Source organism: Maylandia zebra, linkage group LG17 (genome assembly GCF_041146795.1).
Source record: "Maylandia zebra isolate NMK-2024a linkage group LG17, Mzebra_GT3a, whole genome shotgun sequence".
NCBI classification, from domain to species: domain Eukaryota; kingdom Metazoa; phylum Chordata; class Actinopteri; order Cichliformes; family Cichlidae; genus Maylandia; species Maylandia zebra.
In genome coordinates this window covers 25,863,327-25,876,039 of record NC_135183.1, presented here as the reverse complement: position 1 = coordinate 25,876,039, position 12,713 = coordinate 25,863,327, and the positions used below count along the sequence as shown (strand labels likewise).

The window sequence follows — 12,713 nt, the reverse complement described above, 5'->3', positions numbered from 1 at the left end:
GATTTAAAGCTGCCATCAGTTATCCATGCAAAAGGTTGGTGGCTCAGTCAGAGATTGGTCCAACCCAAATGCTTTCACCAAGTTCTTTTAGATTTTTGCCAAATTTGGTCTACTGCCTGACAACACGCCTCCTACTGTAGATAGCAGTAGTGAAAAGGTTTAATACGCCAACAAAAGCCCTTGTTGCAAAATGTTTTCTTCACATCAAACAAGACCAAACAGTCCAGGAAAGTTAATGCTATACATCCACTCAATACGCGACGTCCAGATGAACAAAATCAACTTTCTGGGATTTCCTAACCTGGATGATCGAGCATGCATCAAGACATGACCAAGCCACGAGAACAATTACCCCATGGTGGATATTATTAGCCTCAAACTGAAGCTTTAATGGTGTCATGTAGTCAACAATGGCTAATGATTGGTTCGTTCTTTTAACCAATGACACAAAGCTCCCTTGCATGGAAACAGGTATCTGTGACCAAGTGATTTAATGAGCTATCCAGAGCAAAGATGGATTACAGTGAACACAGAGTAATGTAGTCCTTAACACACTACAGCATCACCTTCTGTCAATGCCAGCTAGGTTTGTAATTAATGACAGAAGAGCTCTCTAAGTACCTCATCCATTTATGCATCCTTCTAAAAACCTCCACCCACCCATCCATCGTTCCTATATGCAGATTAAAGCAGATGGTTGTGAACATGAGAGGTATGAAAAGCCACAGATTATTTCATCTGCTGCTGGACAGATTAGGTTACATCTCTCCACTATACAGTTATAATCTTTATCTTTGGCGATTGATTTCAGAGAGGGTGTTCCTTGTGTCACAATCACTGATCATTCCGGCACGGTTGTAATAATATCTGAAAGGTGTGACAAATTTGATAATAGGGCACATACACACAAACACACGTAGTGTTTGGTGTCAACTTCTGTGAATGGAAAGCAAATATCTTTGGGCCAGGAGAACATGGTTATTGTTACTGCTGCCACTGGAGTGTGTGTTGATTTCAGGGAAAGAAAGCATGCAATCGGCTTTGGCCGTCTGTTGGCAGAAAGATTAGAAGAAAGGCTGCTCTCTTACTGGGACTGGAGCATGAACGTGGTCTCTGAGGGCCCACTTAGAGCTCTACCTTCCTGCCAGAATAACACATGTTCCAAAAATGAAGGGGTAACTGTGGCGCACTTCAGACAGATTCTCTTCAGCTAAAAATGGGTTGGCCTTAAGATTAAATGTGCTTTATAATTCAATTTGGTCTGGAGGTAACATTCATAAAAATTCATGTTATTTACTTGTGTATCTCAAAAAACATCCTTGATTCCTAATACATCACTGATATTTTGACATGTCAATATAGCAACACAACGTCTAATGTGTTTATTCATAAACCAAACCAGACGACGATATGAGAGAAGCACATTTTTGCCAATTTAGCTCAAAATGGAACAAGATGAGCGCTCTAGTAATGTTTGAGGTTGCTTTCACCCTTATACTGCACATCTGTTTCTCTTTGGGTGAATCAACAGTAGTCGCTCATCATGCTCTTATTAAATTTGGCCTAATATCTGGTTTTCCAACAGTTTTATATCTTGATTAAGTTTATCCCCCATGCTCATCGCTGACACCGTCCAGTTTTGATGGGAAAAAGTTGAGATGAGAACGTAAAAAGTGCATTTTCAGTGATATTCTGACACTCATCAGCGCATTATCCAAAAGGTCAGCATAAGCCTCTGCTCTGAGAGTGCCAAGAAAATTCTGGAAAACCTGCATAAATACTTCCCATGCTGCTGATTCTGTTGGCTTCAGTTTCCTTTTTAATTCCTCTTCAAGCATCAGTTCACAGATTATAAAACCAACAAAAACACCTCAACTAGGTTTTAGCATCACTTTTTACTTAAGTGCTGAAAAACATTGCCGGATAAAATGACACCACACCATGAAGCTGATACAAAATTATTACGTCACAACCTCAAATCTCGATTCCACTGGATCAGACATTCTCGTATAAACAGAAAACAGCTAACAGGGCTGATTTAGGGCCATAATTGTGCCAACTTTTACTGCCTCCAGTACGTGTAATAGAAGGCAGCGTTTGAACCCTCGTTAAATCCTTACTTAAACAAGTCAGCGTTCCAACAGATCCATCAAGCTTTGACTTTTAAATCACATGTTGTGACCGCGTGCCTCAGGCTTTATCTGGAGATGGGTCTTTGCAAAACCCAAAAACAAAATTGTAAGAAATACATTAATATTTCATCTCTTACTAAGCAGATGTTACAACTCCAATTCATCTGGAACACCCCCTCAAGTCAGACAAGTGGGTGGCAGTGTATGTAAACATTAGTAAAACTTGCAACCTATACTACTGTTGTGTGACTACCTAAATGAGTCTTTTAAATAGATTTCAGAGGCGTTTTTAAGCTAAAAACAAAAAGAGCAAAAAAACCCCCAAACAAACAGAAAGCTTGCTTAGAGATGCATTAATTGATTCTTACCAAGTTGGAGCCAAACAAGTCCTGGTTGTCCCTGGTTTTCAAATTTTACTATCGGAACGGACTCGATTCAGTAGTGCTCTCACTCCCAGCTCTGACATAAGACTTCCAAGGTAAATTGATCATCTACGCCATCCGTCCTTTTCTTTGCATTGAGTTGGAAGTTTCCCGGTCGATGTCAGTCTTGTTTATCCTCCTTCTCATACTGTATGTTCCGAATACAGTCGGGAATTCTCACAAATAATAGGCTAAAATTTCTGGATTTACTTCAGCTCTACCACCATTTTTAATAGAAACTCCTTTTTAACTGAGAGCTGTGGCTGATGTAGCCACAGTAATCAAGGCGTATCTTAGCTTGCTGGATGAATGACAAACTACTGGATTAACAAAGCTGTTCAACTAGTCATTTCTTGATATAATGGTTTTAATGTGCTGGTAAATACATTTGCAAAGGTCAAAAATAATTTGCTAAAAGGCTTTGTTAAACACTGAGCTGTTTTCAATGTGTGTTGTTACAATGCTTAACTTCACAGCTCAGGGAGTGGCAGCCTTCGTCATCAGCTCTGCTGTAGATGGAAGATGCATGACAACAACTTTGACTAATCACTGGGTGAGTGAGATCTGTTCGATATTTAAAACTAAGGCAGTGCTGAGATAGTCGCTTTGGCAGCTAGCCATGTGTCCTTGTATAAAGGGCTGGGCATTTATCCAAAACATCCCAGATGCAGACAGCTGGGTTGGGCCACCCTGCCACAAATGGCCCTAATGGGGTCCCAGACAAACATCAGTCCAAATGAGCCCCAAAGGCTTATTCCATTTACTCCCATAAAAAAACAAAATCCAGGAGTTGTACTTTATGACTTAGGGTAGTAAGTTTAAGACACTCAAGCAACCAAACAAACTGAATGCCTCAGCATGAGCAGTCTGTCAGTCCAGTCAATCAGCCAGCTGTTACATCATTCAGTGGAAAATCTTGCTAGACTTGGGAGGTGAATGAGGATGTACTTGTTTGACAGGCAATACAAACCAAGACAATGTAAGAGTTTAAGATTAAAATGAGGAAACCATTTGGGGTATAGCATTGTTGAAGTTCTATTTAACAAGTAAGCACAACAGCAACTTTAAACACTAGAAGTTCATAAAAAAAGTCTAATTTTACCATCTTCGTAGGGCACGTGGAAGACACATTTAGGCTCGGAAGATTATCATGCAACAAACTGGATGAATGGATCAATGCAATTTAGGCATTTCTTAAATACTGCAGATTTATATAATAAATTCATTTTCTCTAGATTTGCAATAGAAACAGATTAAACCTCTTTTATTAGCACTAACTGCTAAATGAATCAAGGCTAACAGCTTCAAGAAGCCCCCATCAAACAAACAGTTCAAAGCAAAAACTAAACTAAACTAAAAAAAACTGTTTAGAATGATATAAAACCAGAGCTACGGGTCTGATTGGAAGATAACATCAATAGACACCCAATGCTTTTCAAACCATGTGCACAACAATGAACAAAGGAGTCTACAAATCCTATCATAGATATTACCGTCTGATTAAAAAAAAACAAAAAAAAAAACAACCCCACTTAAAATGTTTAAAATTTCAACAATGACTGAAAACATTACATTATATTTTCAGTATAACTCACATACTGTCGGAGCCCTTCAAAATAAAACTGAGTTTAAATCCAGAAAATATGATTATAACACACATCTCATGGCTTGATGCTGTGGAGGCAACGCATAAAGAAAAAGACCAAGTACCTCCCTTCTTATGAAGTTAAGCAACTCTTCAAAACCCTCACCGTGTTGGTTCGGAGGTTAGAAGCGCTTTATTCAGCCTGTTTCAAAGGAAACCCTGACACATTAAAGGAAGTAAAGACACAGTTCCCTTTGATATCCAACCTTTTTTACATCAAGTTTCTTTAAAACCTGGAGTGTGGGAAGATATTGCATGTGGTGATTGTTGTAAGCCTTTGTGTTTGCTGAATTGTGTTTTGAACACACACCCACTAAGATAATGTCCAACCTATTATGCAACACAGGCCAAAGACTCAAATTATGTTCAGACATTGTGCGGTGGTTTGGGTGTTTGTCTTTTCTCAGGAAGTCTTATCAGATCATGACTGACTTTGTTTTTTGGGTTGTTGTTTTTTTAAAATTCTTGCTCAATTACTCAAACGATGAATCGCTTCTTAAACAGTCACAGGTCATACATTAAAGTTAGTTAGGACATGCAGGAAACCCAAATTACATCCCTGAGGCTACAACATGCTTGTAGCCATGTGTGAAGCGGCATTCAGTGAAACTGTGAAACCCCCGCTTCACTCGTAGGATCGTGTTTCTGGAAAAGCTGTCACGCTCGCAACAATGGTTTAATGCAACTGAGAAAGTAACACTGCAACACAAACTTGAACTTTGAGCAAGTAAAGCCTCGAGTCTGAAAGAGGCGAGCCATCACCAAACATGTTCAAATAGGCCAACTGATAAAACAAGATTAAAGTGAAGACTAATCTGGTCTCGCCTACATTTATTTACACTATTTAATTGGCATCAATACACTGTAAAGAACTGCCTAATAACTACAACCAAACCAGAAGTGCTACCTAGAATCATTTTCTGGCACGTTCTACAGTTGTTTGTAATACACAACACACATCTATCTGTCCATCTACACACAAGAAATCCTGATGTGAAATCTTCTTCCATGCTCCGCTGTGACTTTGTTATGACTCTGAAGCGAGTACGAATGGGAGCTCCTGGTTTAAATCTCCCGAATTTAATTCAGACGTAACCTCAGAGTGGTCTTATGCTCCGAAATACTCCCCTGTGCTGTGGTTGGTCATTGACAACATTAATCAACACAGACAGAAAAAGCCTCTAAATCCTCCAGTGGGTATCACCCTCCAGTGACAAGCGGTCATCAGAGCACCCATGTCCCTGTGGGGATCAATGTCACACCGTCGCTTCGATATTCCCCTCTGGTTATTAACAGCATGGAGGCTCACAGGAACCACAGATGGAGAGAGAGTAGCAAGGTGACATATGCTAATTTACAACATCTGCTCAAACCTTCAATTTAAAAAGAAAAAAAAAAAGGGGGGGGGGGGAGTGGTGGTATTGCATGTTTAAACCTTTACTAGTAAAATCTGATTTTTCAACCTGATATGGTCTGAAAAATACACTGATAGAAAACACTTGAAGATGTATGGAAATCTTAATATTTTCAAGATTTTTCCCCATTTACACAATAAAAGAAACTACTGTCATACAGGAAGTTCACCTAAAATAAAATACAGAGAATTAGTAACATAAGGATTCCACCCTTTTGGTCCTACATCTCTTTTTCAGTGCGAGGCTAATCTGAGGACCAGTGTTGGGTGTAACGCGTTACTGTAATTAAATGACATTTATCCTCACCATCCACAGCCTTAAAGCACCAAACACTGATTCAGACGTGTTCAGGTATTCCTATGACAAAGGGCAAACCAGGGACATGTCTTCTTCATTAAGCCTGTCACAGGGGTGTGCTACTTTTAGACTATTTATTCTTTTGGCATCTTTAAAAGGAACTTTTCGGTGTTTGTTGCCAGGGATTCAGATGTTTTGATGACATTATGCAAAAAAGTAATGCGCCTGCAAAACAAAGTAATTCTCCAAAACGGTACTTTGGTTAATAAACATGAACTTGCTTTGGAGACCATGACAAGCTGCGGAAAGGCGGTTACACTCCTAACCAGGGCTGCAACGATTCGTCGATGTCATCAACACATTGTTGACGCGTCATATTCTAAAACCACGCAAATGTGTTTATGTAAGGAAGCTAGGGGGCACAATTGCCTCTATCATCTGCCAAGACTGCAGTCAATACTAATGAAGAAGAACAGAGCGAACAGCACAACAGCTAGTTTGTTTTTTTCCCCCTCACATTAATCTTAAGGTTTATTTTGAATGGTAAACCTCTTCAACCTAACATTAGGTAGTTAATCTATGGGTTGGACCATATATATCAGTTTAATTGGTTTTGAACATGACACCATCTGAGACATGATATACAACCAATATACAAGCACAGGAAGCAGAGATAAGAGTTACTGAAATAATCACTGACTAATCAAAGAAAAATTGGCTGATTAGTTGAATACATAAATATTCATTTGTTGCTGCCCTACTCCTAACCTGACACATAGTACTAGGAAGCCCAGTGTGACTTGGCCCTCATTTCCCCATCATGCAGATACAAATGACCCCAACAGAGCACTTTGCTCCTGGGCTGCAGGATTACTTTTGGTTTCTTGAGTTTCTGAAAGTAGAATGGGAGGCAGAGCCTTCAGCTTTCATGCCCTTCTCCTGTGGGCAGGATGGGACTATGGGACTGAACTGTCCGATAGTTTGTGTTTTACTCTCGTCTTGGAGCTCTTCGGTTTCTCTAACTGGTAGCAGTACATGGCCGGCCCTCCCTGATGCCGTTTGCCCTATATACACACACTAATGCCTACAATACTGCATTGATGTATTTTATTGTGAACTGAACTTTGACTCAATTAAACACAAAATAGTTTTTCTTCATTCATTCGCAGGCTGCGCAGTACATTGCCGAGGGCTGCTGCTGGCCTGTGAGATACAGTTTGAGATGGGTGGATTTTGGCTTCTTTTAGTGTTCCTTTGCAGCATTTATCATTTAATAGCCAAAAGCATTTTAGCTCCTCACCAGTTCTTGCACTGGCTTAGCTGGTATGACTGCATGATTCTGAACCCTACTGTGATGAAAAGGCGGCACAAGTAATCAAAGGAGTGCAATCTGTAGTTTTCCACATATTCAAATCATCACAAAGATGAAGCCTCTTATGTGTTTATGAAGCTGCTGCTGTTGTTGTTGTTGCCATGAAATGAAGATGTCAGATGGGTCAGAGGATATGAATGAATGCAGATAGACAGAGATAAACGGCACACCCACCAACAGGATGAGCTTTTATTTCCTGTTAGCCTTTTTAAACACTCATTTCAGGGCAGTCCCTTTTGTTCTAATTAGAATGAACTGCCACAAAGTGACAATTCTTTTTTAAAATGTATTATTTAATGCCACCAGCAAATGCTAAATTCCCTGTTTACCCCAAGGAGTCTCACAGTCTAGGTGATAGATTGGCACAAAATGTTTCACTGTGTGGACATTTATGGCTCCGCGACCAATTAACTGACCTCTCTGAGGCTGTGTTCCCCTTTTCAGAAGACCTCTAAAGAAAGCGCAGTGAAATTGAGTTGATGCAGCTCTGTTTCCCTGAAAATTAATCATAAGAACTTTCATGCATAACCAGGCAGTTGTCATTCCTGAGAACAAATTAACCTACACACTTTAACTGGTACACTTCACAATATCCAGAGGTGAATGCATGATATGTTGCAGGTTACAATGGTTAAGCAGGATCAAATGTTCAATATGGCCCTCTCTCACCAGGCTGACTGACGACACTAACAATATAAAGAGATTTAGGGCCGTGCGGGACCCGCTTATCTGCCAAAGAGGAAGCGCAATCCCCTCACCTCAGACCACAACTTTATATCAAAGCCCTCTTAAAACTGCAGAGAAAGCAAAAGAATCATCTTCCAGCATGCAAGTAGGCTTAGTGTGCCATATACTACTACTCTGTGGTATGCACATGCACGGAGGAGGTGTTTTGGAAAGAGCAGAAGCACATCTCCGGAGCATTTAAAGATTTATTAGATACCTGAGAAAGGAGGGCAGAAAAGAAGTGCAAGTGTAAAGCAGCTGTTGAGAAAGAAGTTTGCAAGAACACATGAAGCAATCCGGAAGCTACATGAGGGACTTTCTTTTTTTGTGTTACAAAATGCATCAAGATCATTTTAAAGTATGTGCTGAAAGAAAACATACATGTGATTTCAAACTGGACTGCAAATGCAGGAAGGCAGCGGGCCTTACCTTTCTGCAGTCATAAACACTGTCTAAACGCACACACACTCCTGGACACGGTGTGCACACTCAGCTAACACTTATCTGAGAGCCAAATATAGGCCATCCCTTGAAGATAATTAGAACTCATTTTGTGATCCCAATTTAGAAATCAGTGCAAGAAGCTTCTCATGTCGTCCTTTACGCCAGAAAGTTATGATAAGATACGAAATAAAACACGCTCCCATGAGGAGATGCAAGACTCAGAGAGGGGACAGCCCCCCTCAACCCAAAAATGAATGATTTTAACTGGTTTTCTCATAATGCATGAAATCAGTATTATAATCTGCTTTGCATATGATCGACGAGGACAAACAGGAGGGTGTTTATATCAGATATATCTGATTTTTATCTGCCATCTTCAACTTTTTGTTTGACCAGTCATGGAAAGACTTGGTATTGTGTGGGGAGTGGATACTGAACAGCGAGGGAGAGGCAAGTGAGTCACATAAAAATAAGTATTAAAAGAAAGAGCTAGGCAGATGTCATGATTTAGTACCGTTTTAGCTGTTTATGTGCCTTTCTCTGACTCACACACAGTAAGCAGCCTGATGGACAGATAAAGCTCCTTTAACAAGCGCACGATGGGGAATTTATGGTTCAGAGGTGTTAGCACACTGGAAGCCTGTGGGCAGCTACTGACCATCTGCATACCTGCAGAGAGCGTCTGTTTTCAGATGGTGGCAGAGTCAAATATACGTGGTACAACTGGTCTGTGTGTGAGGTTGTAACATCTAAAGAAATAAGGGAAAGTTTAAAGCAAGTCAACTACCTTTGCTGTCAAACTACCACTGAAATTAATCAAAACTAAAGTAAAACAAGCAAATCCACTGTTCTAGAAACCTGCTGAAACTAAACTATATTCACAACAAAAGCTGAAAACCAACTTTAAAAGAGTAAATGGAAAACGTAAAATCATAATGACTACAGCTAAAGATGGCCCACCTCTTCATTAGATTTTTCATGAAGTGCTCAAAGTGCAAAAACAGATGCACTGGAGAAATTCAGCAGCGATGTGTTTCACTGGAAATCCTGATACAGTTACCAAGAAAACAAACAAACAAACAAACAAACAAAAACTGGTTGTGAGCACTTTCAGGTGGGAACTATTTTCTTCCACCAACCAGCAGAAACTTGCATCTGGCTGACTTAACAGCTGAACTAATGTTTACCTTGGTCAGACTGAGCCTCTAGTCAATAGCTATAGGGTGACATATTTACTGGGTGTAGTTTATTAAAAAAGAAAATTGTTCCTACTTGAAACTGCAACAACAAGCTTTGCTGTTTTTTCTGACGAACTTGGTGATGAGTTCTGGAAAGGGACGCTGTTAGAGAGGTTTTCAAATACCACACACTGAGTGCCATTTAGTGTAATAATAGTTAAGAGAAGGCTGATATCAATAAAGGTTTGGGGACAAATGGTCAAATATCTTTAATATAATTATACTTTTTGTTTATTGCAGGGTGAACTGTCCCTTTAACTCTCTATGGCGATGACAGTTAAATTCACAAACTTCATGTACTCCAGCCTGAAAGCAGAAAAATCACATCTGTAAGGGAATCTGTACTCAGTTTATTTAGTTTCACGGGGCTCTGATGTGCGCTCAAGTGGCTCCAGAAAAATCGGAAAGTGATAATAATAATAAAAGAAAGCAAGGCCCTGAACACAAGCTGGTCACCACCGACTGACGCATGGTGGAGAGTGATCCCAGTCAGACCCCTGAGCAGACAGGAGGGGACTGAAGTGGGTCGTTTCCACATGGCACACCACACAAACACGTGACCGTCACCGGGTCTCTTACCTGTACCCAAAGCTAACACACACACACACACACACACACACACACACACAGAAAGCAATTTAACGGAATTTACATCATCTCAAATCAAGCAAACGCTCTCCACTTCAACTGCGTCAAGACACCGAGCTCCACAAGCACTTACTTCCGGTGTAAGATTTCAAAGTAAAAATAAGTAACAGGGAAAAAAAAATGGTAGGGTACCAACATTATTTGTTTTTAATCAATCAATGAATCCCAAGATTATTATAGCAAACTGAAAATAACCTAAAATTATTAAATTAACATTAAGCACACTTCTGCAAACTAAAATAAAATTTTAAAAATTGAGTTTTAGTCCAAATAATATAATAATTTAAAAGCCAAAACCCAAATAACTAAAGTTAAATAAGCAAACAAAGAAAGGGACTGAAAGGCATGCCAAGGTGATGATCAAACACTCCAGAACTATAAATGTTTTTATTTAACAGGGATCTTAACATCTGACAAGCTGGAAACAGAGACTATTGGATATTTTTTGCCTGAAAGTCAAATTTCAGAGTTCAGGATTCATTACTTGGCATCAAGAAGCCAAGTAACCACAAATTAATTAGATAGACAGATAGTACTGTGAGGTACTACAAAAAAGCTAAAGGAAAATAAAAATTAGACCATTAATGCACAAAAAGTAGAGCAAATAAATCATATGCACACTATAAATCTAAGAAACTCAGGCACCAATTTCCGTTCTGCTGTACACATAGCTATATATTTGGGGATTTGAAGCTAATAACAGTATATATATATTTTTTTTTAAAAAGTCTTTATATATATATATATATATTTTATTTATTTATTTATTTTAAATGAGCAGTGTAACTCAAGAGTCGATCTAAACTATTTATGCCAGTGTGAAGCGACTCAGAGTGTACAAAGCCAAACTTCAAACCATCACTTTTCAGTTTCTAATCAACTGGTGTGGTCTGACTATAAATTTTAACCTTAATATGCAGATTTAGGCAGAAGTGTTTACCTGTAACAGATGGTATATTTGCGCCAAATCTGATCATCTTCAGTACAATGTCATAAAATGTGCAGAAAGCAACAAATAAACAATTAAAATGAAATTATTTAACAGGATCCTACATGTGGTTAGCTATAAAGCCATAGTTTTTTTTTTTTTTTAATTGTTTTAATATGAAACCCAGCATTCCCACTTCCTGTCTAATTGGCACTATCGGCTGCCGGCTTTCCGCAGATGCTCCACGCCGACTGCGGCTCCCTCTGCCCCGCTACCCGCCGCCCTGACGTTCGGAGGCGGCTACAGCTTCGTGCTAACAGTGTGCTCTCTCTTTCCCTACACAACCCCCACCTCTACACTCAAACACATCACGGTCAAAAAGCGAAAACACAGCGAAATGTAGCAGCTGGCTGTTCACACGGACCCTCTGAGCGTTTTCTGCCCCGGCGTGCTGATGCTCAGTCCCGACCCCACATCCGACAAAACGGGTATAAGATGCTCGGCCAGCGGCGTGCCACGACACACCACCGCGTCCCTAAATCATTATCAACCACTCACCGTGAAAAGGCGGTCGCTTATGCGTGAAAGGAAGAAGAAAATCGCTCCCTACCGTAGACATCGGTCGGTGCTGGTGGATGCTTCCTCTTGAAGCTGTCAAAGAGGCTGTGCGGCGCAGCAGCTGCCGTCTCTTTGCCTCCTCCCACCGGCCGCCCCTGGCTCTGGCTCGTCAGGATACCTCCAGGGTAAGAAAAGCCCGGTTCTATAAAGTCGACAGACTGCCTGCTTGTCTATCTGCAGACTAGAGCAGAGAGACAGACCGCTACACCAATATGAGCCTCTGAGTGAGCAGGGCGTGTCACACAGCCCGTGACCCTCCCCGGTCCTGCTGCGTGCTGAGCCGCTGAGCCAGCGCCACACCAAATTTCATTAAAAAAAAACTGGGGAGTTAACGTAGCATGCTTGGTATGCACAAGTCATCTGTAGCTGAAAAAAGAAAGTGAGAGCTGTGTAGTGAGTTATCAGATTAAAAACTTTGATACATGACTGACACAAAAATAAAGTAGGATATTAGTAATTGTGAACGATTTGACGGATTTCATGGCTAGATTAGTACTATGGGAAATGGGGAATGTAGCTTGCAAAACACAAGAAAATGTAATAGCAAGAATATATACTAAAAAGACAAACCAGTTAATACTTATAATAAATATAGATGGCTCCAACTACGCAGAAGTGTAACGTTTTGTGCATACAAAATCCTCCTGAGAACCGACCTATGCATTTTTGTCCTCTGTAATGGACATTTGTTTTTGGTCTATGTCTTTTGATTTATTTGAGCCACCTTACTAAGTCCTGATGTAGTAAATACAGGACTTTTCATTGATATCTCATGTGTTTGGGTGGCCTCTTTCAGTGCCAAAGAGGAAGGAAATCACAAAATAAGTT

General features: G+C 40.1%; 1 protein-coding gene across 3 annotated transcripts in view; it reads right to left on the bottom strand.

The window, feature by feature from the left end:
• si:dkey-97m3.1 (fatty acyl-CoA reductase 1) overlaps window positions 1–12,149 on the bottom strand; it is a 62,646-nt gene extending 50,497 nt beyond the window's left edge. Inside the window, exon 1 of one of the 3 annotated variants that reach the window (XR_013093899.1) lies at window positions 11,878–12,149. Coding sequence is in view for 1 of the 3 variants with exons in the window: in XM_004548380.5 (XP_004548437.1) it covers window positions 11,878–11,886 (9 nt within the window). In the remaining 2 variants the exon portion in view is untranslated. Of the gene's footprint in view, window positions 1–11,825 lie in introns of all 3 variants that reach the window. The other 2 variants (XM_004548381.5, XM_004548380.5) reach the window with 2 other exon arrangements.
• Window positions 12,150–12,713: the final 564 nt, after the last annotated feature.